Below are 26,261 nucleotides of genomic sequence, written 5' to 3'. Positions count from 1 at the left end.
GTTTAATTACTTTTGCAAAATATTCTTCAATGTTCGTAGAAGCAATCGTGCAGCGCGAACAATCTTGCAACGAGTTTATTTTAAAGAATCCATGTGCATTGGTAATAAGAATGTTCTTAATTTTGTTTTGATGCAGTTACATGTTGGGAAGGTAATCGCTATTTTCTAATATTATACATTACTTCGAGTACTACAAAGTTTCTAAAATTAAATTAAACGTATGGTTTCTTTGACTGTACTATATCGACGATGTAGATAGAAATCGTTTCGAGACTTTGTCGAATCGTTTGATGCATCGATCGGGAACTGTTATGTTATGTCGTGTCGGTGTCGTTTGGTCTGTTTTTGGAAACGTATTATGTCGATTAATTTTCCGAAGATACGGTAAATTATAAATATATAATTTTTTTATTAAAAACGTATGACAAATCCTTTGTATTGTAGCCTACTAACGCCTTCCCAGTTCGTAAATTCGCAACGTTGAATCTCGCTATCAGGACTCCCCACTTCTGTCAGCCATTGTGCCCTGAAAGAAATAAAGTTGATTTCATTATTGTTGTAGACGTTAATTTATTAAGACCGACTCCTTCCCGAGACTGAAATTTCCTAGAGAATTTAAACAGGCTGCATCGTGCAATAGGATCGTGAAATTGTTGACGACTGTTCATTCCATGCATCGAAATCACTGTTGTTATTCTGTAATTTTAGCGTGTGATTAGGAATTACGGTTCGACGATGACCATTCTGCGAGGCTATCGACAGTGTTTGTGAAATTTGGTCGATCGATGGTCGAGATGGGACAGTATTATACACATGTAACGAACGATCGGGCAGAAGCGAGTGTGCGGCAAGGCAAGGGTATGTGCGCGCGTCTATCTGCGACGGCCGCGGCTGGGATTTTGAATGCTCCGTGTGATTATAATTAGCGGCTAATCAGACCGAGTGCAGATATTTTAAGCGGTTGTATCGAAGTAGGATGTTTAAAGTCGATCAGCTGTCCCGTGACAACAACACGGACCAGTTATCGATCTGTCGCGTCGCTAATTAATTATTAATTAATTATAATTATCGAATGGCACGTAGAGAAGCCGTTTCGTTTTGGAAAGAGGTAGCGAAATAGAAACTCAAGTACGACAGCAATTCGAATTTGCGCGATAAAGGAAATAAACGGTTTGAAACGGTTTTTTATTTGTAACTTTTTCCCTTTGTACGTTTAATGTAATGTAAAGAAAGGGTTTGCGAACGAGAATGTGCGTGGTAAAAGAGCATGCTAGATGCGGTGGACCAGGTCGAATGGTTTATTGTTTTATTAGGCAAATGTCGCTCGCGGGAATAAAGTTTAATTTGGATGATTTTGTTTTTGGGGTGAAGCCAGAAACGAAACCGACGTGTTTCGTCCTCGACCGGGCTATTTTCTTTAACTTCAGGTTCACGAACGCGCGAATCCGACCGAGAGACTGGCTTCGTAGGACGTTGTTCTCTAATTACCATATACTTGTGCCAGTATGCGGCCGTTTATATTTATTCATGCAGCGTGGTGTACTCGTTTGATGAAAATTAATTAGTTATTCGCGCGGCGTTTCTTCTTCTAACCGAGCGCAAGCGGCAAAATACTATATAGATCAGTAGGTCTGGCTCACTTCTCTAAATAACAATTACACTCTACTCGTGTTATTTTTTTTCGGTGTCCCATAAACAGAATTCGTAGCACAGTCACAGTGTAAGATAGTTTTACTCGGAATGTACCGATTTTAACCTTGAATAGAACCACCGTCCGTTACAGAATGAGTATCTCGGTAGAACGAAAATCACAACGATAGGCGATCAAAGTTGAAAATAACTTTAAACTTTGATTGTTAAAAGAAAATTCATGTTAGGGATGTGAGAAGAGAGGATTTGGACGAAAATCACTCCAACGAGATTACGATATAAAATCGCGTTATGAGAGATTTGTTGGCAGTGTGTTGACAGAAACATGGAGGATCCGTAAAATTGTTGTTTTCGATGCAACGTAGAACGTAATCTGCCGAATAAACGCACACGAGTGATTCTACATAGCTGTCGGAAATGCGTCGGTGTAATTCGGTGCGATAACTTGCGAAGAAAAGAGACGACACGCTTCGCGCGCCATTATTTCATTAGTATCGTTATTAAAGCCAGGCCGAACTACTTAATGGTCGTGACACGACAATTTGCGGCTAAGGTCAGGCAGTTTTTAAGATGGTAGCGAATTCGTGGACTTGCGTTTGCGCGCACGTGTCACCGATTCCCGGAACCGAGCCAGATAGATAGATCAAAGATCACGATTAACAAAAATAAAACATTTGTTTAATCGATAGGGAAACATAATATTCAGCGGATCTTTGCTGGCGATACAACTGGAAATTTGCCTTATTTTATCTGCACGTTGGTAATCAGAAACAGATAAATTTCAATAAAAATGAACTTTTATTTTGTGTCTCTATCGGCGCCTGACGGTATGCGGGAACGCTCTGGTGCGCGCGGGATCCCGGAAACTCACATTTGATCGATGAGCGCGCGTGGTCCTTGCATTTTTCCGAGTATCGTTCCGGTCTTGCTGTTCTTCACCCAGCCAGAGATCCCCAATTGTAGACATATGTCCTTTACGTACTTGGGAAAATATACACCTGAAAACGCGTTCGTTGCGATTAAATGTGTGCCCCGGCGTGGCGCGGCGCGGCGATCATCAGGGGCATAGAAAAGTACGCTCAAGGTTACAACATTTCGAAAAATGTGTATACGTACTGGAATCATGACAGTCGTGTCGACTTTTTTAGTTGAAAAAAAAAATATATATATATATATACATATATAGCCGAAACATTAGTGAATATGTACAATCCCAATAAAAATGAACAAACGAGAATTAAAAACTGCACGTGTCTAGACCGGAATAGCCCTCGGTAATGATGCAGTATTCCTAACACCACGTGTTATTTACCGTGATAATTACTCCATCAGTTAAGGTCGATTCTCTCGATTTCGTACGTCAGTATGAAGAAATTGTCCGACACGGCCCGATAAAAACCGCGTAGACCGCGGGTTGGTTCGACCGAAACAATTATCATTGATCGCTTCCTGTAGATTCAATAACCGTATAAATTCACGGAATTCTGTCATTGTGCTGTGCGCATTCGCACGAAGCGTTTCGCTAATGTTTCTTAACCGATGTTACATATCGCGATATGTACCAACCTCTAAATCGGTACGATGACGTTTCACCGTACCAAACGCGCAAGAAAAGCTTTCCTTTCACCATGACATTTAGTTACCGCTACGAGAATCGTTTGTGAAAACCAACACATCATGACGGCGTTTTTCACCGTCCAGCCAAGATAAAACGTTAATCTACGATTAGGTAGAGCGAATCCGGTGAATAAAATAATGTTTCACCCTTACCCTGCACCTTGCCAAAGACCTCGAATTCGACGGAAATTAAAGGTTCGTTGCGGAGAGGGTCGTCCGCAGCCATCGTCTACCTCGGGGGAGGGAAAGCTAGTCACCTTACAAGCTCCACTTGTTCGACTCGTACAAGTTCGAAACGTTTCGGGGACGCGATCAGCATAAATAACGCACTAGGTTTATCGGTTGCAAGCAACTATTTTCTATCTCCTGTTTCTCTTTGACGGCACTTCACCTTTTCTCGTGATGCGACCTACCGACTGATTCTGATCGTTGCACCACGGCCGTCTCGCGTTGCCTCAAATAGACTCCCCACTCCACGGACGAAAATCCAATTACGATCGATCGAGAATCGATCGGATGCGTCCCCTGCCTTATCCAAGATTCGACCCTTCCCAAGTATTTTTAATTCGCCCTTGGTCATTTCCGATCGTGGTTGCTCTGGACATTCGTTGCTCGTTTGCAATATCCGTTGATGGGACGGTCTCAAGTACGGCTCGATTCGCTATTTTAGTTTTCGTTTTATTTCAATTAACGTTCCGTCTTAAAAGTCGCATATATCAGCGTATAAATATATATCATTGCTCCATTTATCCTGAAATACCCTGTACATTTTCGTACGTTCGCAGTCGCACTTTCGAGGATAATGATTTCGTAGACGCCGTGCGATGCGAATTCGACGATTATCGGGAGACAATTTGACTAGGATCGATCTCTTTCGCTCGTTGTTCGCCGTCGTCGTCGTCGTCGTCGTCGTCGTCGTCGTCGTCGCACGACATTCATTTTGGATTCCCGTATGCGAACGTTGCTGGAAAACTACTTCCGGCCCGAGCGGTTAGCGCATTGTTCGTTCTGAAAATATTAAATGTAGGCCAGGAGGGCAGCCATTTATCGTCAAACTAACCACTTCCCCATCGATGCGCCCAACCGCCCATTGTCCCGTCATTATTCCAGTTAATTAATTATTAGTATGCCATGACGTCGTAATTGGCGTACAAGAGCAAAATCTGCGGGGTGTACAGGATGCGGGGAAGAAGGTTATAACCCATTTATAATGATCGCGTCCAGTCTATTACCATTGTCATCATCAAGGTCTCATCTAACGCTAGGATCGCGAGAGTGTACGCTTTGGTAAAATTACAAGTGTCGCAAAAATAAATTCAACACGTTTGTTCGGTCGACAGGCATCAAACGACGAAAGCGGGACTAACGTAGGGTATCGATGACTAGAAATCCTATGAATCCTACATAATCGCGACGGAGCCGACAAACGTTCGTTCGCGAGTTTGTCGGTTACGAATTTTTCAGCGAGTAATTACGAACCTCCACGAAAAAAAAAGATGTTTTCCTTTCAAGGAATACGATCGATCGCTCCTTCAACCTCAACGAGTCGCAAATTGATCGAGTCTCACTGTTCGATGCGACGTTAGGTCTACAAATTCATTTTCGCACTCGACATGCACGATCAGGCATAATAATCACGTAGAACGGAGTTATCCAATCAAACGTCGTGTTCGTTACGATTCTTCAACGAGACTTATCGGTACTTGACGCCCGTCCCTGTCTAATTTAATCGATTTTCTAAGGATCTATCTGTGCTGGTCTACCTACAACCGCTATCTATCGATCTGTACACACGTATCGCGTCGTTGCACTGTCTTCGATCGACGTCTATCTCTCTATCTGCTTAACAGACTCCTCTTTTTAACGACTATCAATGTGACTTTACTGCTGCACGATCACTGCTCAGGAGCATAAACTTGACGCGCGTTTCCGGTTTTCCGGTATTTCGAAACCCGACTGTGGTTCGTTGTTCGCGACGATCGATCGGCGAGAGTTTCGGCATCGAGTATAGTTTCTCGGAGAGTTTCTCGGCATTGAATTTAGACGAGAGATTCAGGATTCGTTGGCAAGATGGTGGTGGTGGTGGTGGTGGTGGTGGTGGTGGCGGTGGTGGTGGCGGTGGATGTGGTGGTGGTGGTGGTGTTCGGGAGGAGCGCCCCGTTCTCGGTGCTCTTTGCGTTTCCGTCCGCCCGAGGCCGAAAGTCCTTCGAGGCTACCAACAGGTTTCGTCGTCTTGCTTCCTTCTTTTCGCGTTCGATCTGAAAACGAGTATCGATCAATGCTTCCGTTGCGAGAATACATATGTATACGATGGGACCATTCTATCGGTTCGGTTCAATGGATTCTGTTTTTTCCACCCTCGCCACCCGAGTTCAATTCCCCCCAACGTTCTTTCGCGTTAGTAAAGATGGAATTTATTGCGATATAGAAAAGGGATTAGAGTTTGTAAAACTAACCTTGAAGAACAATCGAAAATAGTGGCAAGGGAATACGACACACTTGCCGTCCTCTTCTTCGGCGTCGATATAGACGCCGCGCACGAGGATCGAGTTACTGCAATTAAGAAGTACGAGGAAAACGAAGCATCCGACGTGAGTGATCCAACAGGATAACTCCGGGTTATCCGGCACTAGCCAGAGGTCCAGGACGTTCCAAATGCCGCGCCAGACGTTTACCGTGCCCAGGAAGCTGAGCAGGAGGAAACTGTCCGCTGCTATTAAACGGGCCAGGCCCTGAAGATGGGCACACGCGTATCGCATCAATGGTTGGAGAGAAAACGTCACCGTTACTATCGCGTATCCGATGGCCTGCAATTCGATATGCCAACAGTTAGGAACGCGTTCGTAAAATACGATTTACGTAGGTACCTGTATATCGATCGTCCCGTAACAGCGTCACAATTACTGCCACTATACATAGTTCGACCAAGTGTCCCGATTTCGGATCAATTTTACCAGTTGGCCAGGGATTTCAGCGAACCCGTTCAACGCGTTTCACGGTTTCAAAGCGGCATCGTAAACGAGCGAATGCGTCAACTGCATGGACCCTCGCGTAATCATCGACCCTCTTGAGAATTTATCTTGTCGCGATCATCGTGTAACCCTATCGGCTGGACGCTTATCTTAAGAATTTTTTAAATCTGTTCGAAATCGCGTAAAATTTCGTTTACGTTAATCCTATCGATCGGTTCTTACACGATGGGAATAAACGATATCGAGTACCGTGATCGATATCAACCCTTATCTGACGTTTCGTTTCACGACTTTCGCTTATCGAAACAATTTTTCTAGCCAGATTTCAATGGTACACGTTAAAATGTTAAAACTTTTGTAAAACTTTGTTCGTCGAAACCACCTGTGGCCACGAAATTTATTTACCTATGTATGTACCTATCAGTGTTATCGAAATCGGAAAGTTACGATCGACAAGATAAATCGTCGAGATGATGTTTGATTCGGTGACTAAACTAATTCTTTTTACCCGCACGATGCTTCATCGATCTCAGATAACGAATTCACGCCCAAGACGGTCGGTGTATAATTGTCTGGCACCTAGATCTTATCGAGTATCCCCATCGGCGAGACACCTGTCGCGTCCAATTCTTTTCAAGCACGCCAATTTTGATCGGCTGTCCATCGTCGTCGCAACGAAATCGCGGTTCTTTTGCACACGAGCATTATTCCTTTGTTATTATTATCGGAGCGGATACGTGGCGCCCCAATCGACGAATGTCGTTTTGCGACAGAATAATGCCGCGGATCTGTCGTTAAGTCCTGCAATGTTGCAATATTTGTGCGTGCTGAACCGTGTTTACTGAATTGCTTCGTCTGAATTGCGCAAAAAAGAAAAAAAATACAGCCGCGAAAACGATAGACGGTACGCGTCGATCGCGCCAACGACCATCCGATACGAATCCGTCGGCGTAATTTTAAACGAAACACGCCGGAGCGACGTTAATCGTGTCCAACGGGCGTCCTGGAGATCAACGATCGTCATTATTGAAAAATTAAACAAATCCTCTCGTTGACCGCGTTCTCCAAACCGTATTCAGACAAGTAAACGCGGGCTGCAATAAAGTCTCTTACACATACATCAACAGTTTTGTCATGTGCCCTCGCAATCATGCAATTGGCGAATATTCAATTATACAATCGGACCAACAGCGTGCCGCTCGCGCACAGTGCGTAGGTGGCACGTTTCAAAATGTCGTTCAACACGTGATTGCTAATGACACTCGACGACACGCGTTCATCGATAGGAGATTCTATCAACTGTTTGTGCGGCGCGGCGGTATCATTTTCTTCATTAACAAAAATATCATCCAACCTTTGATGAATCTGCACTTTAAAGTATTCTTCGTTTTCTCATCTACAATTTCTCGTACGATTCGTTTCTTAATTTTCAACAATTATTACTTATTTTTGTTTACTACCAACAGTTTGATCGATGGCCAGCAGTTGTGTTACTCTCATCACGCGATCGAATCTGACCAAGTACGAGCTCAGTTTTTTCGTTATTTCCTAAATACAACACGAACGAACGAGTTAATTGAAAAAAAGTTAAATTAACACTTACAAGGGATCCAATCGCGGAATACTCTCGATCATCTGGGAACAGGTAGTGATCGATAAGTATCCAAACACCCCTCCATACGAACACGACCAGAGAACCGACGACAAGAACGCTGAACGCACAGTCCAATAAGTACAACGACCAGACTCTCGTGTTCTGTAATCAAACAACATAAACAATAGATAAGCGTCATTTGTAGATGAGGACTTGGGAAATATTTGACAAGACTTGGGAACTACGATAAGCAACATTCTGCGATTGCCACTCGAGTACTTGGATACGTCAAAGATTATTTATGACAAAAGAATTCCTAGTTTACCCTTCGATAGGTGTTGATCCAAGTCGAGTAACGAAACATTGTTCGATTATTTATCCGAACACGATACCAAGGAAACGTTAAAATTTTTTTCATTTTCATACGCTAGAAATAACGGATAAAAATTTGTTCGCGTCGAGTAAAGTCGATCGAATACGCGTAAAATATCTGTGAAATCGGCAGAAATTGGCGAGACAAGGTCCACTTGGACAATTCGATCTTCAAAGGATCTTCCGGTTGACACATCGTTTACGAGGTAAACTCTCGTCAGAGTGTATCACCCGGTTACTTTACATGACACCCTTCTGTCCTCGATTTTTAACTGACAGAGAGGACTCAACTGGCGATAATTAATTCAAGATTCGTTTCATTGTCTCCGTTTACTTTCCAACGAGTCTTGAACACGATTTAATATAATTCTTAACAGATATCAGCGCGGATTGATTTAACTGGAATAATTTATTAAGCGTAACAAGATACGACTCTGTTCAATATTCCAACTGGAAATTGAAACGAAGGTGTTCGTTTTCGAGCTTACTAAGATTACTAATAAACTAGGTACACAATGTTAAAAACGTAATATGAAAGGCTTCGAGTACGTCGCGGTTCATACGTTTGAACAAGAGGAAATGTTCAACGATGTCTAATTTTTAGGGGAGAAGGTTAATGAGTCTTGAATATTCGTGTTTCGTTTGATCGGGGGAAAGCATCGAATAAGAGGCAGAGAGATTGGTGCAGTTGCATACTGTGATCGTTCGTTCGTTCGTTCGGTCGGTCGCTCGTATGCAAACTGCACGGACGCAATGCTGTTCGATTGTCGGGAGAGACAGCCGGAAACTGTGCTTATACCTTACACATTGATGTCGCGCAACACACGGCTCGAGCTCTAGCGATGCGTCAAAATATGCTGTCTAGGCTCTTACGTTTCTAATTTAACATTTACTCTTCTCTCTACAGTATTCGATAAAATCAACTTTTTTTTTCATCGACACAGGGGGCTCACCCATTTTTCGATCGATCGATCGTTCGTTATATTATATCATCTCACCACATCATATTTGGTTTGAATAATATTTCGGTTTCGAAAGTATTTAAAAAGTAATTGCCGATGAAACGGAATTGCAAAAGATCGTGCCAAGACAATCTACGAAGATAAAAGGGTACACGGTCTTATCGGATCACAGGGATAGAAAACTTTCCGCAATCTCGTGCAGATACAAATACATCACGCGTCATTTACAAATGACCGATACGGAACCACGTAAATATTGCGATTTGCATCGCGAGTCAGAAATCGAAATCGATCCAACAGAAAATTCGTAAACATTAAGATAAAAAAATGTCCCGTGTAATCGATAAACGATTAAAGATTCTCCGTTAAAGGTACACCTAAATTTCCTATGCCAAGAGGAAAAGGTGTCTCTCTTATGGTGTTTATTTAGAGATTTAGAGAGTAGCTGTATCTATTTCTGTCTAGTTTGTTTCGCTCTTTCGGAATACATCGAGTCCGAGTAATACGCCAGGATTAGTGACCGTCTGAATAGAGACCGACAGGATAAACGCGTTACTTACGTTCATGCGGAACATGGTCGGCACTTCAAAGTATCCTGGACAGGAGTCCAGGCAAAGGGAGAACGGCGGCGCGGAAATGTTCCTGACGGCGCGCATAATGGCTAGTGCCAGCAGACTAACAGCAGTGGTGGCGAAAACTGTACTAGGTGTGAGTTCTGTGTACAGGTCGAGGGCCTTCCAGGCGCCGCGCCAGGCGTTTACGCAGCAGAATCCGAAAATCGCGGTGTAAAGCCGAGAACCGACGTAGTAGGAGAGCCGGTGTTTGTCCGGGTGTAGCAGGTCGTTGAGAACATGCTGAGTGACGTTGAACGCGTACAGACCGATGAAGCCGATCGCTATCGAGGTCACGCTGCTGAGCATCGGGTCTTCGGGGTAGACGTAGACGTCGCTCAGGCCCCAGGTGCCTCTCCAGTAACCGACCACGGTCGGCGCAGCTACGGTGGCCGAGAACACCGTGTCCAAAATCGTCAGTATCGTGTAATGGAAACGACTCGACGACCGACCGCTCAGCCCGCTCGTCATCCCGGTGCCACCGCGTAACTCGACCATTCTCATCCAATCCTGATCGAGCCTAGTCGCACCGCTCATCATGCATCATTCGAGGCTGTGGCGGTACGCTCTCTGTGATGATGATGATGATGCATGCCTTTGGGCCGAGCTTTCCAACTGTTCCACCTACAGACCGAGCTTGTCATTCTTCGACGAAGCCGCGATTGTCCTTTAGCCGGGGTTCCTGCGATTCACAATGGCAGTTGGCAGTCTTTCAATTACGCTCGATGAACGACTATGATTGTCCTAGCTCGATCCGTGTCTCGAGCAACATCCAGATTCACCACGATTCGAATCTATGTACTTAACTTATTCTCGTCAATAACGATCCGGCTCCCTGTCGATTCTCGATGCTAACATTTCATCTAAAAGCACTTTCAAGGATTTGGTCATGTTTCTCGTAGGTTAGCAGGTGTGTTTATCGAGATTCCGATCAATTTACACGATCAACGTTTACAGCGAATCTTCTTGAAGTAATACTGTCGTTGGATCGCAATGATCATTCTATCCAAGGAATCAATCTTTTTGTTCGCAGAGCGTTCCCACTCGTCGGAGAACGATACTCTGGTATTGTTTCTAACAAATCGAACCGAATCTCGTAGCTTCCTCTCGACATGTTCGGACGTAGGACAACTTTGTTATTGCACGGCGCATCTCACCTACTACAGAGTCGTGAACAACTTTGGATAAATGTTGTTCGGATGCGACGATTCCCGTTCACCTCGATTGTCTTTCGGACCTCCGTACAACAATTATTGCGACATATACATACATACATATATATATATTTTTTTTTATACACTTTCCAAACGATTATGACCGTTACGCTGCCGATGGTGCACCGATGCACACGGGGCAAGTACGCGACACTGTCAGCTGACAGGTCGAGCTGCGGGTGAGTACTGGCATCTGTTCAGTCACCGCTATCTTTTATCAAGTGCTAAGCACAGACCAACACTATCGCATTATCATGAACGGCTTCGTCATACGGACCATGGCATAGAGAATAGTACGGTGCTCTGCTCTCTTCCCTTCCTTCCGCGATCTCTCTAACAACCCCCACCCGTAAAGCTACACGTACGCTCGATTAACGAATGCAGGGACAAGCTTTCGATACGCGCCGGTGACGCTAAGAAAGTCCAAAAAAAAAAAAAAAAAAAAAAATAAAACTGGATCTTGGCGCACACGGAGAATCGACACGAACCGACAGAATTTCGTTATTTACGGAAACGAGGAACGCTAACGATCCTTTCGAAATTTATATTTGTAATTTGTAATTTGTAATTTCGAGCTTTCTGCTCGCTGAACGAATCAAACGACCATCAACGTTTCTCATTATGGCCACTGTTTACCAATCTGTCTATCGCCTAGCCCTAGTTTCTCCATTCGGTCGTCAAGCGTGCAGGATGCTTAATGATTCTCCCTATCTAGGTATATACGGTACTCTATCATGATTTAGATTGACGTAGCGCGACGGTCGGTTTTTATACGATTCCATGATTTTTTTGTTCGATTCGATGTCGTATCGTGTGTCACTATGTTTTTGGGTAGATTCCGGTTTATCCGTCTCTAGATTGTTTAGCCAAGCTCCGACACAAACAGCGACATTTAACTTCACTTTCAATTTCGCAGTCGGAGACGTAACAGGAACAAGAATCGATTGCTTAGACGAAAGTAACACATTTATTGTTGACCAGTGTAATTACAACCAAAAGAGGTAGTAAAAAAAGCTACCGCGTAAATCGTGATCAACGTGTACGCGACGCACCGCCGCTAATTAACAATTCCGGGGACCGGTGTTGATTGATAAGAAACAAGATAGTGGTCGGAGAAGAGTCTAGCCACCCGTCGAGCCACCTTGGAGCCTCATTTTTCTGAGTGGCGTTTCCTGTCCGTCAGATTCATCGAGCTTTTGTCGTGCCGAACGCATCGCTAATCGGCACCTTTTTGTACACCAATCAAGCTCAGATTAGGACGATCCTCTCACCTTGACCCGTCATCTTTTTCGCGACGGGCTTTGTTAGTTACGAAAAAAAAAACGAGTCCCTCTGAATCCCCAGCACCGCGTCCGATTACGTTTCTTTGTCGCGAGCTGTTTCGTTACTCCTCGCGTGCAACCATTTGTTTCTGTATAACAGCTTTCGGAGGAAGTAGGGCTACCACCTTTTCACTCTACGATATCCTGTCATTATAGAACTGTAAATGGAGATTGGAGACTGATAGTAAGCATCGACGCGAGAAATTGTTAAAATTCACCGACAAAAATCTTTCCCCCTCCCTCACTTAATCTTAAACTGCCCAAGATATAATGAAATTCGGCCCTCGTTGAATCTCTTGTTAATAATATTTGCACGATTATTAAGTAAACTTGCTTTTTGACGTACACAATCATGATTTTCATGATTCACAGGCTTCAATGAACGGCATATACATAGTAGATAACGATCCCGTTAAGATAAAGCGATAACTGTATTCCTTGACAATAGATCCTTTTACCATATCAAAGAAATTTTACGATAGAGTTTACTATTCAAGAGAACGCTGTTATCTGTTATCTATAACAGAGTTCTCTCTAATTTTGCAAAAAATTCGGAATCTTTTATCGTAGATTAAATGGACTGATTTGCGTCGAGTCTTACCAATTTGTATCTCGTTGGGAACCAGAAGGCATAAGTGCGTTTATCTATGAAGACCACCGTGGGAACTGCGATAATATTTCGAATGGAACGTAAAATCCCTAGACACGTTAGTATTACCAAAATTGTGATTACCGTTGCCCTGAATCAAAGTTAAAAATAAAATTAATGTTTTATTATAATAATTAGGATAAACTCTAATGCCAAAATCGATAAAATAACTATTCGTTTCGGCGTAACATTTGCATAGGAGCAGTTAAAAACTTTATACTCGGAATCGCGTTTCAGGAAAATTTAATGCTTAATGATCTTACCAAATATAGCCGCCGAAGAAATAGTCGAAAATAATCCAGCCGCCCCTCCAATGCATGTTGCATGCAACACCAAAGATGTATGTGTAAAAAATTTGCGTCAATTTGGAAACGATATTGCTCGAGCAGGTTTTCTTTTGCGTCGAACCAGCGACGCGATCGTGTAGGAAATTCTTTAAAATCGCGAAACTCGTATGCACCAGGATGCCGGAAAGGAAAGTGATTGCTCCTGGAAACCTTGAAACGTTAGACGATTATGTAATTTCATGACACGTCTGCCCGTGATTTCTTTTTTTGCTATGCTGTTTATTCGTGTCTCGGATTGCTAAAGTCTCACCATTCAGCGTGAAGATCCATCAAGGTCCATATTCCTCTCCAAAAACCAACGGTCAGTGGAGTGATTAAAATCATCGAAAGAAATATATCGATTATTGCTAGAATTCGTTTTTGTTTCTTTAATTTCTTTCCAAAAATTAACGTTGATATCCGCGAATTCGGCGCGTCGAGGGGGCTGGTCTAATAACAAAACTTTTTTTTACTAAAAAGCTACAAATTCACGGTTGATACCAATTCCTATACCTTCGAATAATTTTCTAATCGGTCGTTGACGTCCATTTTCAACGATTTCGACTTTTCTTCAAGTTCTTTTATTCTGTCCTCCTCTTCCTCCTCCTTTTTCTTTCTGAAATCATTCCTAGCTTTTTCATTCTCAGTTTCCCGCGAAACCAGAGTATCTTTCATGCTTTGGTCCGATTCGTTAAAGCGTTTCGCAGCGTTCGTCAAATAAAGTTTCGATATTTTCGATTCGTCACTTACGATTCTGTTATCACACTTTTTAAAAACCTCGGCAATGTTGTTCAAGCTCTTTACCCTTCTTTCGTTTGATTTGGCCATGTTATCAGATGCGTTTTACAAGACGACGAAACGATCTTTCAACTGTTATTTCCGAAAAATCCTGTCAAACGTACTAACGTTTTTCCAACACTAATTGTCAGAGGCTCTTATGATAACAGTAGGCACAGTGTGAATGAAACGCTTGCGCAGAAACCTGTTTGCTTTGAATAAATTCATGCAGCTGGAGATAGACTGTATTAGATCTGATCCTGATCTACATGTGCGAATTTAATTTCGATTTAACAAAAATAGATATAATCTGTTTATATATGTATATACTTTTAGCTTTTTTAAAATTACGTTAGCGATATCGACGCGCGCAGTACGATGCAATGTACGGTTTCAAAGTTTCTAGCATTTTTTAAATTCTTTATCGTATTTAAAAACTAAAATTATTTGTTACCTTCGTTTTTTAAAATTGAGGAAAACATGCGCGTAAACTATTGTCGCTAATATCGTAACGCGATAACGTATGAATTATTGCGACGTTAATGTTATTGCTTGGAGCGTCGAACATTTTATCGGAAGTAACTCTAACAGAACGAAATTGCGAAGGTAATCTTTGCAAATAGCGAATATCGTGAGTGATCCTATGATAAATATAGAAAGTTTTCTGCGATGACAGAATATTTAATAATTTAACGAGATAATAATCAAATGTAATTATATCTTTAACATATTCAGTTTTTTCCTCGCTGTATATGTACCTATAGTACATACATATCCGTTTACGCCAAGTCATTGATTGGACGGACACTTTTATTATACTTTCTCAGGCGCCACTGATAAAAGTTAATTGCGGCGCCTGCGAAATAAGCGTCGTACCGCGATCGCGTTCTCACAATTGCGACGATTGCATCCTGCGGATCGTCTTTAATTGCCGTTGCGTTCAGAGAAATTATACTTAAGTAGATGCAGTAGACAGACGTGTGTTTATTTTGCCACTTAGACGTGAAACTTGTCTGTAACTTGTATTTTTGTAATTCAAGGTAATGGTAGGCGACGATCGAAGAGTTAAGTAGACACTTGTCTCGAATATCAGTATTTTCAAAGATTTTCTATCTTTCAGAATTTCCAGGATCTTTCTCCATCGCATTCATTCGATTCGTCGATAGTTTCAACGTCCACACAATTACACCCATTCGATCCACGACAAAGTGTGTTGAATTAATTGAATAATTTACCTCAAACATACTGCTAGTTTTCTTCTTAGACTTGTATCCTCCTTCAAAGATGAATTTTCGTTTTTAATCCAACTTTTTATGTTTCTCGAAAGAACGTCGAAATTGTGCATAGACACTTTGAAGTATCGGGAGAAGTTTTCTTCATCGTCCATCAATCGTTTGAGCAGCATCCAATACTCTTGACGGATTTTTCTCTTCTTTAACATTTTCTGAACGGCATAATAATGTTTTCTCTTTTTGTTTTGTCCCGGTTCATCTAATGATAATGCTATACAAGCTAGATCTTTCAAAAATAAATGTGAAAGCATTTTCAATCGACAACTACTATACGGGGAAAATATTGCTCTTATTCTTGCCGTTGCTGAATATGAACTGATAGAATAATAAATACTAAATGACTGTCTGAATCGAATCGTCGCGTATTTGAACGGATAATATAAATAGATTTTACACGTCCACGATAATTGTTTCTCCAGAATATTATGCACTATATTAAGTATCCTAAGTAGATTGAATATCAGTAACAACTTTTGCAAAAAGTTGTTTTTGATTTGTGTTTCATTTTTAGCACTCTCAATATATTTAACACATGATTAATAATTTCGATAATTGTTCTTTGATTGTCGTTGGTTACTCAGGGATTGAAAATGAATCGATAATATCTCGGCGAGTATCGGATATAAGGAAAACTGTGAATTAATAACCGAATAATGTACCGTATATTTCAATTTATTGTAATTATGTTACATCGACAGATGTACACCGCTTTCTGAACCGCTCTGTTCTTATAAAAATACATAACAAAGCTCGATCGCGCAGCAAGCAAGATACCGATAATTTAGGAAGCGAAACTAGCGGGTCGTTAAATATACCATTACGTTAGTTTGTACCCCGAATAATGAACTTCGTGATCCTTTTGTGCGTGTCCGGTATCGTTCTCGTTCGGAAATAACGCCTCGTTTAATTAACAATAACATTTTCGTATTATGCGATACATGTGTATTTCTTTCTTCTTCTAAGTAACCGTACAAAATAAAAGTAAGAAGAACAAATTCGATACATCTCGCCGATAATCGTATATGTATATATTATTATTATTGTTTATCTCTATCGATCGAATTAGCACCAATGACTATTTTCGCATGGCGATTACGCTTAGAATACCTGTCAGTGGACGTTTCGTTTTCGAATTACACCAAACTTTTTAATATTTCTCGATATATAAACGCAAGGTATAAAAAATAAAGTCAGACAATTGTTATTTTCTTTGTTTACGTTATTAGCGTAAATGCAAAACGCGCGGAAAAGAACATTTTCTCTCTCTCTCTCACGAACGCGTTTCGCGTGTACCTGCTGTATAAACAACACAAGCGATTCGATATATCGTAATAATCGTCATAATAATTAATAAATCGTCAACGTTTTCGCGCATTCCATGTGACATTAGCTTCTCTGTCTCACGCATCAACTCTCTCATTCTCTTTCACTATGCGAGACGAACGAAGAGAAGGATAAGTGGGTGAATGGGGAAAGATAATCATGAACGAAACGATATCTACATAACATATGAATACGCACGCACGCACGCACGCACACATATAACATGTATGCATGTACAGGTAGAAATAGAAACGCGGTAATGTTACATGGAATGTCGGAGGTAACAAAATCAGAATCCAACACAGATCCATCGATTATCGTGCAATCGAGTCGTGCACGCGTCGTGAACCTTTTTCTCTTTTTACCTCTATGCCGGAAGTATCGAATCGACTCACGGGGTCTCGTAAAACAGGAATAATCGCACGCAGATCACGAGTACACAGAACGACAAATGAACGGATGCTGGCCGTGCAGCGACGATCGTTTTGGTCCGTATAACGTGCTTATTACAAATAGAAACTCTTATTACAAGTGTTTAAATCGTTATCGTCGTCAAGGAAAAGGTCGCGGCAACGATTCGAACTTGGTGTATTAACCCCGATTCTTGACATTCGTTCGAGTTCTGTACGGATCGGACCGCGTGACAGACTACGAGTAAAATAGTTAGGCGGGTCGTTTGCGGTTTCGCGTTTCCATTTTGCAAGGCTTTTCCTCCGAGCGGTTCGGCCGAACGATCGTCTCGGTCTCGCGAGCCCGAGTTTCTTTAGACCGTTAGATCGGCGGTGGACCGTTCGGATAAACGACCATCGGCGTGAAGCTTCTCGCGAGGTTGTTCGATAGCATGCAACTGTAATCTTCTTCCGCGGACGGTACCAACGAAGCGGCTCCGAGGACCACCAGCATCAGAGCTTGAATCGGCAAGGAAACGCGCAATACTCGTCCCAGGAAACGATATCCCCGCGACAATATCGTGCCATGGTCGTCATCACCACTGAAACACGTGTAAACGGTATATCGTTGTTATTGCGGTATATTTCGTCGACGTTTGAAGATGGTACTTTATTTGGAGAACGTATTGTGTTTTTCCCAATATATGTATCTTTGCAAGGCCATACTATACGGAACAAACACGATAGAAACAATGATAAGAACGCGGTATTTGATTTGTTGAAATATGCCTGTTGGGAAACACTACTCGAACCTAAAAACAGAAAATGAAAAAAACGTACTCTGTGTCGGGTGTGTCGTGGGGCTGAATGGTTCCAGAGGCAGCTTCGTCGAGCAGCTACAATACAGTAAAAGAGAAAACACAAACAATAAGATACTGTGCGTGTGAATGCTACTGATACGAGGCACGGAACAATAAAGTCATTCAAATGGGAAGGGAAATTCTATCACGTATGTATGTACTTGGACGTTTTAAAAAAGTATTTTAATTAGATGGAATAATAATTTTTCTAAACAAAACACGATTTTAAGCCCCGCCCCCCGTTCGATTAACAGTCTCCGTTAAAAATCTTTCCAGTAGTTGAGTTCGCAATAATTTGTATTCATCGATCGTCGAATTTTTATTGGACTCCGTGTTCCGTGTTCAAAGTATCGGTTAACGTGATTCTACGACGTGGTGCATAGGTCTACACCGAAGGCTAACATTTACGAAGCAAGAACCAACGAGTATCGGCAAGTAACCTCAGAGGATAGACGTTTCCTGGAAAATTTTGTCTAGGAGCTACTGGAAATACGCTGGTTGCGAATTTGCGAAATTTTCGTTCAAGGTACCTTAAGTCAAATTTTACATCGTATCGAGTTTTTTTTTTTTACAAAATAATACGATTAATATAGGGATGGAGCTTACGTCGTGAGAAAGGGAAGCAAGAGACGTGGTCGTAGCAGCAAGACCAACGTCTCGCGGATCCATTCCTAGTGCTGCCCCCAACTTTAGGGCGTATATTCCTGTTAATCGTCGAAGGGACTGTAATCTGAGTCGCAGTTCCTGCAGGCACGCTCTGATTTCGCCCTTTTCGTCCAACAACTGATTGGCCGACTCTTGCAGCGATAGGACCTGTGGCTCGCATCGTTCCAAATCGCTCCTCAGTTCCCTGAAACCATTAACAATTCCCCTCAATTTTAGAAAAACTATGGAATGATAGATCAGATTGTGCGATAAATTACATCTGTCGTTGTCGCGTACCTGAATTTGTTGTACTTGATGGTCATGATCTCTGACGATTCGGTCAAGTCGACCGGTTCGCTAGACTTTATGCTAATTTCGGTTTTCTCCAGCCAGGCGAACAGCTCTTCTATGATTCGATGGGACTGATGGTTCAAGGCAGTCTGCAATTGTTCCTGCCAGTGTGCAGCCAGTGTACAGACTTTGTCCCACCTTTCGTTCGCGATGGTCAATCTTTCTCTGAGCTGCGTGGCTCGACGAGTGTCCTCCGTGTGGTCGGCCAAATGAGCGCCAACGGTGTTTAAACTGGTTAAAATGCTCTTATGACTGTCTAGATCCAACAAGAATTCGCGATGATATTGTATCACGTCTTCCAGTTGCTCGATATTGCTGGGTGGCGATTGTTGCTCGCTCTGCGTGCCTTCCGCGAATTCCAGCCACTTTTCCAGTCGCCATACATCGTTCTCCAGCTGTGCCCAATTGCGACGAGCGCACAAAGGACAGGTCAGTCTGCCGTAATCGCTGCATACAGTAAATTGTTGCTTACGTAACGATAAATCGACATATTTCAGATGAAAAAAATTTCTCGCTTAATGATTCTTTTAGTCGAGAGAGAAGCGAGGATTTAAAAGCATCGATTACTTTAATTTCTACCTGAGTTCTCTGATCTGTTGCTCCCGAGTTCTCGCCAGTAGTAGAAGGTTATCGTATCTCTCTGTCAATGCTGCTACCTCGCTACCTTTGGCAGCCTGCGTACTAAGCTTTCCATCCTCGACGAGCAAACCGTGCAGATGACGAACCAGTTCGATCGACGATTGACAGCTTCCAATTAATTTACTCTAGACAGAGAGAGAGAGAGAGACAGAAGGGGTATTAGAATTTTGTCGAGTAACCGGAACAAGGTTCGAACAATAATCGTACTTACAATATTCCTAGCAGTTGCATTGAGCCCAGGTCCAGCGACAGGAGACGGAGTAACGGCGATTTCTAACGTGTCCAAGGCTTCGCTGCATTCGACGAGCGCAGCCTCTAGTTCCATCAAATACGCGTCGCTGGAAGTCATTCTCAATAATTTCGGTAATGTGTCCACTTGAACGGCAGAGTCTTGTTCAAACTTCAAAGTTTCCACTTGCACAGCCTCGTCGACTTCCACCTGACAAGGTGGATGTCCGTCGATTTCCGCCCTCAACGAAACCACTCTATTCTGAATGTCCTTCCACAGCAGCTGATATTCGTCCACCAGTTCCTGAATCGTGGCCACCTCGTCGGGATGGCATTCTTGCATTACCTTCAAGGCCAGATCGTCGGCTTTCCGTAAAGTAATGTTTTGCGTCTTCAACTCGTCATCGATCTCGTTTAGTTGTTGCAGTCTGCGTCGTATCGACGCTTTCTGTTCAGGCGTGGCGAGATGTTGAATTTTGGTCAGTCGGACGTCAACTTGCGTAAGCCCGACCACCGCCGCACCGTGTATCGTAATAAAGTCTCGATAATTTTTCTGTCCTTGTTGAAGCGCTAATAGAACAGCGCCGATTCTAGGCTTGAACGTTCGCCACTTATCGATAAGCCGTCTGGTCTCGCTGATAAGCGACTTGAAATTATCTGGCTCCAAACCTGTCCTCGCTAGGCGGGCAAAGTTTTCTTCGATTACCTTGACCACCGACTCGCGCGACTCCATGTCCCGAGAAATCGTTTTCGCCCTTTCGATGGCCTTATTCGATTCGTCGTTGGAAATTTCGTCCAGATTGGACTCGAATTCCAAGAGCGCCTTGTCGGTCTCGTCGATCCAACCCTCGTGCTTCGACTTGATCTCCTGCAACTCTTGCAGTATTTTCCACGCGAGGGTGATCTTTCCTTTCCTCTCGGCCGATTTCTTGCAGGTGGCCGTCCATCTGGATTCCAGACCCTCCATCCCGACCTTGATCGCGTCCGTGTTGAAGGAGGCCTTCCAGGCGTCGCAATCGCTCAACAGTATCTCGCAGGCGTTCAGCACCTCGCCGACGTTTCCGCTTTCCGCTTCGATGGCCTTCTGAAGGTGCTCGTGATCTTGGAGTTTCTTGTCGATGCAGCTCTGAGAGATCGTCTCGATCACCAGCGTCTCCGACAACTGAGATTCGACGCTGGCCAGCCAGGTCCTCAATTCGTTTATCCTTCTCTCCAACGTGCTCATGGTTCTCATTAAATCGACTAGTTTCGTGGCTCTGGCTTTTCCTGTGGCTAGCAAACGATCCCATCTCTCGTTCGCTTCGTCCAAAGAGCGCTGCAGCCTTTCCTTTTCCTCCTCCTCGGCGACTTGAATCAAATCTTGTCCAGTGTTCTGCAACCACGAAAGTTCACGTTGCTTCAACACGATCTCCGCCTGCAGCTCGCACTCCAGTCTCTTAAGCGTCTCTTCGGGTTCGTTCGGAGCCGTCGTATCACAGTTCTGGATCCGCATCTCCATTTCCTCTATCCAGGATAACAGTCTGGCCAATTTGTCTTTCCAGCGATCGTACAGGCAGCCGTCTTCCATCAGCTTGTAGACTAGCAACGCCGCCGAGTGTTCGAGGTTGCCGTGCTGCTGATAGAATAGCATACGTTGCTGGTTTAACGTTTTCATATCCGAAGGGCTGAGACACTCTCTAAGCTGTTCCGCGATAACGTCGACGGACTCCAAATCAGAGCTCATGCCGGAGAGCCTGACCTGCAGCTGCCTCACCGACTCCAGCAGCTCGTTCGTTCTCGATAAACCGAGTGGTTTCGAGTGAAAAGCTGTGCTAACCGCCTGGCCGATCTCGTCGAACGTCTCGCCTATTCTCTTAGTCTGCTTCTCGTAGTCCGCGTGAAGCTTCTGTATCCTCTGGACAAAGTCCCTCCAGGTCTCTAGGCTGGCTCTCAGATTGGCGATCCTTTGAGCGTCGGCTGCGTGCTCCATGCGTATAGAGACCGCGAGTGCCTCGTCGCAGTCGACGAGCAGGGATTCCTGTTGCTCCTGGAGCGATCCCAACTGAGTCTCGCCCTGCGGTATCGTCTCCAATAACGTCTCTATCCTCTGTAGGATCTCCTCCAGTCTCCGAAGGTGGATGAACCTGAGGCGCAATTGGCTCCGTTCCCTCTCGACCTTCTTCAGCCAGGCTAAAAGTTTGCTCTGATCGTGCTTGTATCTGTCCCAACCGGCCAACCTGTCGTGAACCGCCGCGTGTCTCTCCATGATCTTAGCCAGCGTTTCGTTGTGCAAATTCGTCAGAATGTTGAATTGCTCGGTAATAGAAAGGGTGCTGCCTTCTTTCGTGCGCACCTCCAGAATGAGATTTTGTTGACCGGTCAGAAGATTTCGATGAACCTCGCACAGATTTCTGTGCTCGGATAGACCGTTATAGTCACCGGGCACACCGTTAGATAGGAAATCCTGTACGTGCGATAGATACTCCTGCCAGAGCTTCAACGCCGTCGCGCCATCCTGCGTTTTGATTAGACGAGCCGATAAACGGTGATATTGGTCGAAGGTTTTTTTAAAAACTGTTTGCCACAGATTCAACACTTCCACCACCGACGGTTTCTGCGTCGATGCCTCCAAACTACTTCGCTCCTTGATGGACTCGAGTTGCGGTTCCGTGCACGTCAGCGCGAGAAGATGGTTCCGCAACAGTTTCAACTGTTCATTGGACTCGTTGGACTCGCTCTGGCTCGCCACGGTCAGACTCTATACAGGAGGAAAGGAACAATTTATTCGTGATACTAGAAATTTTAACAACGATAATAAGAATAAGAAATATGACGGCCACGGGAAATGGTAACTTTTAACCGTGTTTCGTTCGCCGCGGTCTGCGTTCCACCGATTCGGCCATAATAACTAACATCGTCTATTCGTGATGGTCGCGTCCTTGAGGATTTCCATCGACATCGACGAATCACCGTTGGCGATCCCATCGTAAATTCTATCGGAAACGCGGCGCAAATCGAAGGCGTTTCGGGGCGTCGAAAGTTTCGCCAAGAGTGTCGGGTGCACGGCCGGATTCAGCTGTTGCGGATTTCGTGACTGATGTAATTGCCACCCCGGTTTAGGCCCTTCGGCCTTGACACAACAAATTGTTTCGGAACTACCACGATTAAAATATAAACGCGCGTGCGAGGTAATGATCGTGAGCCTGTGCCAAGCACCAATAGTACGCGCGAGCCGGAAACCGATGGACGCGTGCAATGGATAAGTCCGATGGGATCGAGATATCACCTTGACGGAGGCACCGATTTCTCGAAAAATTTCGAATAATTCAAACTATGACGGGAGCCTGAATCGGCCAAGGTCCTAGTCGTCGCGCTTCGGACTCTGTTAACCTTGCAGGATAATAAAAATAACCATCGCTGAGCTTTTCTAACGCGTGCCTGGCCCCGCGTTCCCGCGCCGCTCCAAGAACAACTTGTACTAAACTAAAACGTTATAGTAGCTGACGTACTACTTGTTCGAATATGCATATGTACATACTATACATGTACGTATTATCTTTCGGACACCGACGTTGCACGTTATAAGTTACTTACTTTAATCACCGATTGATGTACCGGCACGAGTCGGACTGATTTCCTTCCGAATTCTAATCTAATAGCAACGAAAACTATCGTTCCGAGAAGCGTCTGCCGGTAATTTAAGTAAACGCGGGGTCCGCTAAATCGGGCGATGTTCAGCGCACGTGTAAACACATTTTCCATCGATATTCGTAACGCGGGACCAAAATATTTACGAAACTAAACCACTGTTTATCAATTTTCATAATACGTACAAGGTGTGTCGGCCAGCCCTGGGAAAAATTTTAATAGAGGATTCTAGAGGCGAAAATAAGACGAAAATAAAGAATACCAATTCGTTGATGGAGGCTTCGTTAAAAAGTTATTAACAATTAAATTCAAAAATTTCAAATCGTTCTGGAAAAATTATTTACGGTTGCGGGGGTGAATTAGAATCATTTTTGGTGAATAGACATATCCCCGAAATCCTACTCAGTTTCGAGAAAAAAATTCAGTATGGTCGGAATTTTAAACGTTAATAACTGTTTAACGAAGCCTTGATCAACAAATTGGTATTCTTGATTTTCGTCTTATTTTCGCCTCCAGAATCTCCCATTAAAATTGTTTCCCAGGGGTGCATAGAACATCCTGTATACCATTTCTTACGCGAATTACGCCACCGAAAATGTGACGAACCTCAAAGAAAAAAAGGCAGAAGGGAATATTGAGGACCTGTGAAAAAGATAAATACTACTCGCCTGTTGGATCGAGTCCAGGAAATTTTTCGTGTGACATAAATCGGCACGCGCGACCTCCTGGTTGAGAGCGCGGGCATCCGCCGCGTCTGCGAGACATGACAAGGTTTCGCGGATATCTTCGAGACGTTGCCCCAGGGCCTCCACTTCGCAGTGCAACGGCTCGCTTGCATCCAGACCAACGTCCGATGCAATCTGTGCCACCAGGCCTCGAAGCTCCGCCAATCTCTCCTTGTGTTCCGCCATCGTCTCCTCGCAAATCTGGTGAAAATTTCAACCAAAACTTTTAACGATCATCGTAATGTACGCTCGGTGAAATTTACGCAGCACTCCGTCAACATTATTTCTAGCTTATTTATTCTCTCATGCATATGTAACGAGTCGCTTCACATTCAACTAAGGTGTTTGAAAAAAAGTGTGGGCTACCCTCGTTTAGATATCGCGAGCGCAAAGACTTATCTTAACGACTCGCTTCAATTTACTAACGTCGCGTTCTGTTACGTTTAAGGTAATTGGAAACAAGTTGCTCGTTAAACGATTACGATTTAGATATATTGTTTGTTTCGATATTGCGAACGCTTAAGAATTTCAGTGACAGGTTCTTGTTGGAAAGGTGTGCAAGGCAAGTTAGATGAATGACATCGTGTTGCTAGAACGCATTCGTATTTCGTCAATGATACGAAGCAACAACGCAGCCACACGTAAGAGATGGTATACGTGAATGGAGAGTGCGCGGAGAGATGAATGGTACGAATGAATGGATGAATGAAAGAAGTGAAGCGAGTGGAAGCGACAGATGCGTATGGGAAACGGAATTGTACGCAACTTGAAAATTACCGAGTATACAAGTTATCGATGTTTCCGAGCTTCGTTATCTTATATTCTTATGTGCGACGCAACGGGGTCTTCCGATATGCCAAGTCATAGGCAGCATTGTGGCGAGTTAATATACACCGAGATTAAACGAAACTCACTGTACGTAAAGATTTCACAGAAGCACGTAAATCGAACGTGTAACGACGAAATCGTTCCTTCTGAAACGGCTCAATATTAGTTTGAAACAAGCGAAACAAGCGAGTGCAACGTCGAATGACACCGCTATTGAAGGGAAGAGCAGAGCATCCCCCTTAGATAAAAGACCGTCCTCTCGATCGACGATATCCAGGAATCGTTCTATCGTACCTTCATTTCCTCGGGCGTGCACATTATTTTCAATTCAGGTCACCGTTCATCGTTCCTATTTTTCACTGCGCGTCGCGGCGCGTCGCGGCGTCGTTCCGCGCGGGCGTAGCGAAGCGGACACGTGTCGTCCCGAAACGGAGCACATGCCTCGGATTTTCGTTCGGCCGGAGGCGAGCGGCTCGTCACGGCGAAAAGGATTAAAAAAAACGCACATAATCGCGTGGTGCGTGCGTGATCGAGAAACGTTGCGAGTGAGAGCGCGATTAGCTCGTGTGTGTGTAGATGCGAAGAAGAACGCGATCGTCAGTGTCTCTCTCGAGGACAGAAACAAGCGTCCCGACGCTCTGGACCGGACTGGCGTCTCCGGGATCGATGCGCATACCCCGACCGAGTGGGGGGGACTCTCTTGCCCTGTATTTCAACGACCTACCCTCGCAGAGTCACGTTTCGGTCGCACTTGCGTAGGGTGAATCGTTCTCGTCCTACGTCCTGTTTTTCTTACGGTTAGGCGTGGCGGGGACAATGCCACTATCCCGAAGGCTCCATTCAAAAGACGAGCTTCTGATTCCAACCCTTCAAATACGATGCCCGTACCATTATCCATTATCCGTTTGCGAATCAAATGTGTTAGTATTGATCAATGGTGGTGGCCGATAAACTTCCAAAGATACGAAATTTTTGGTTTATCTGAACGCGATAGACAGCCTGTCTTGTTTGGCAATGCATACAAATGGTTTGATAATAAATATTAGTCATCGATGTTTAACGCGTGATATCAATAACGATCGATACTCGGAGCAAGCAGGCCGATGAGTCACGTTTCTAAAATCGACAAAAGACAATGGGATTTCAGGGTTGAGATTCAAAACAATGTTATCCCTTACTCGTAGAAATAAATATACTTGGGTCTATGGTACCAATAATTTGCATAATACCAACTCACAATTTTATCTAACGACTCGGGTGTTATGTACATGTATACAGAGAGCGGTAA

The 26,261-nt window shown here is 43.8% G+C and overlaps 4 protein-coding genes across 4 annotated transcripts in view; all 4 read right to left on the bottom strand.

Moving 5' to 3' along the window:
* On the bottom strand, nt 1-3,695 carry LOC143348887 (acylphosphatase-2). The gene is made up of 3 exons (XM_076779595.1): nt 3,421-3,695; nt 2,522-2,648; nt 1-526 (listed from the first exon to the last, which is right to left on the bottom strand). The coding sequence occupies exons 1-3, from the start codon at nt 3,491-3,493 to the stop codon at nt 412-414; spliced, it is 315 nt and encodes a 104-aa protein (XP_076635710.1). The 5' UTR covers nt 3,494-3,695; the 3' UTR covers nt 1-411.
* Nucleotides 3,696-3,894: 199 nt separating this feature from the next.
* On the bottom strand, nt 3,895-11,395 carry LOC143348886 (uncharacterized). The gene is made up of 4 exons (XM_076779594.1): nt 9,728-11,395; nt 7,843-7,995; nt 5,724-6,074; nt 3,895-5,525 (listed from the first exon to the last, which is right to left on the bottom strand). Exons 1-4 carry the CDS (start codon nt 10,316-10,318, stop codon nt 5,307-5,309), a joined length of 1,314 nt encoding a protein of 437 aa, XP_076635709.1. The 5' UTR covers nt 10,319-11,395; the 3' UTR covers nt 3,895-5,306.
* A 1,490-nt stretch (nt 11,396-12,885) lies between these two features.
* LOC143348772 (uncharacterized) lies at nt 12,886-14,117 on the bottom strand. Its single transcript, XM_076779368.1, has 4 exons — nt 13,803-14,117; nt 13,561-13,739; nt 13,227-13,460; nt 12,886-13,054 (listed from the first exon to the last, which is right to left on the bottom strand). The coding sequence occupies exons 1-4, from the start codon at nt 14,115-14,117 to the stop codon at nt 12,886-12,888; spliced, it is 897 nt and encodes a 298-aa protein (XP_076635483.1).
* A 1,897-nt stretch (nt 14,118-16,014) lies between these two features.
* Nucleotides 16,015-26,261, bottom strand: part of Msp300 (Muscle-specific protein 300 kDa) — an 84,308-nt gene continuing 74,061 nt past the window's right edge. The window contains exons 45-51 of the mRNA XM_076779238.1: nt 24,089-24,346; nt 19,777-22,530; nt 19,506-19,690; nt 18,873-19,373; nt 18,537-18,780; nt 17,911-17,966; nt 16,015-17,672 (exon numbers count right to left, since the gene is read on the bottom strand). Of these exons, the coding sequence (XP_076635353.1) occupies nt 17,453-17,672; nt 17,911-17,966; nt 18,537-18,780; nt 18,873-19,373; nt 19,506-19,690; nt 19,777-22,530; nt 24,089-24,346 (4,218 nt within the window). The 3' untranslated portion in view covers nt 16,015-17,452. The remainder of the gene's footprint in view (nt 17,673-17,910; nt 17,967-18,536; nt 18,781-18,872; nt 19,374-19,505; nt 19,691-19,776; nt 22,531-24,088; nt 24,347-26,261) is intronic.

The sequence above is a fragment of the Colletes latitarsis genome, chromosome 12 (assembly GCF_051014445.1).
Source record: "Colletes latitarsis isolate SP2378_abdomen chromosome 12, iyColLati1, whole genome shotgun sequence".
NCBI lineage: Eukaryota > Metazoa > Arthropoda > Insecta > Hymenoptera > Colletidae > Colletes > Colletes latitarsis.
This window is presented reverse-complemented; position numbering and strand designations above follow the sequence as displayed.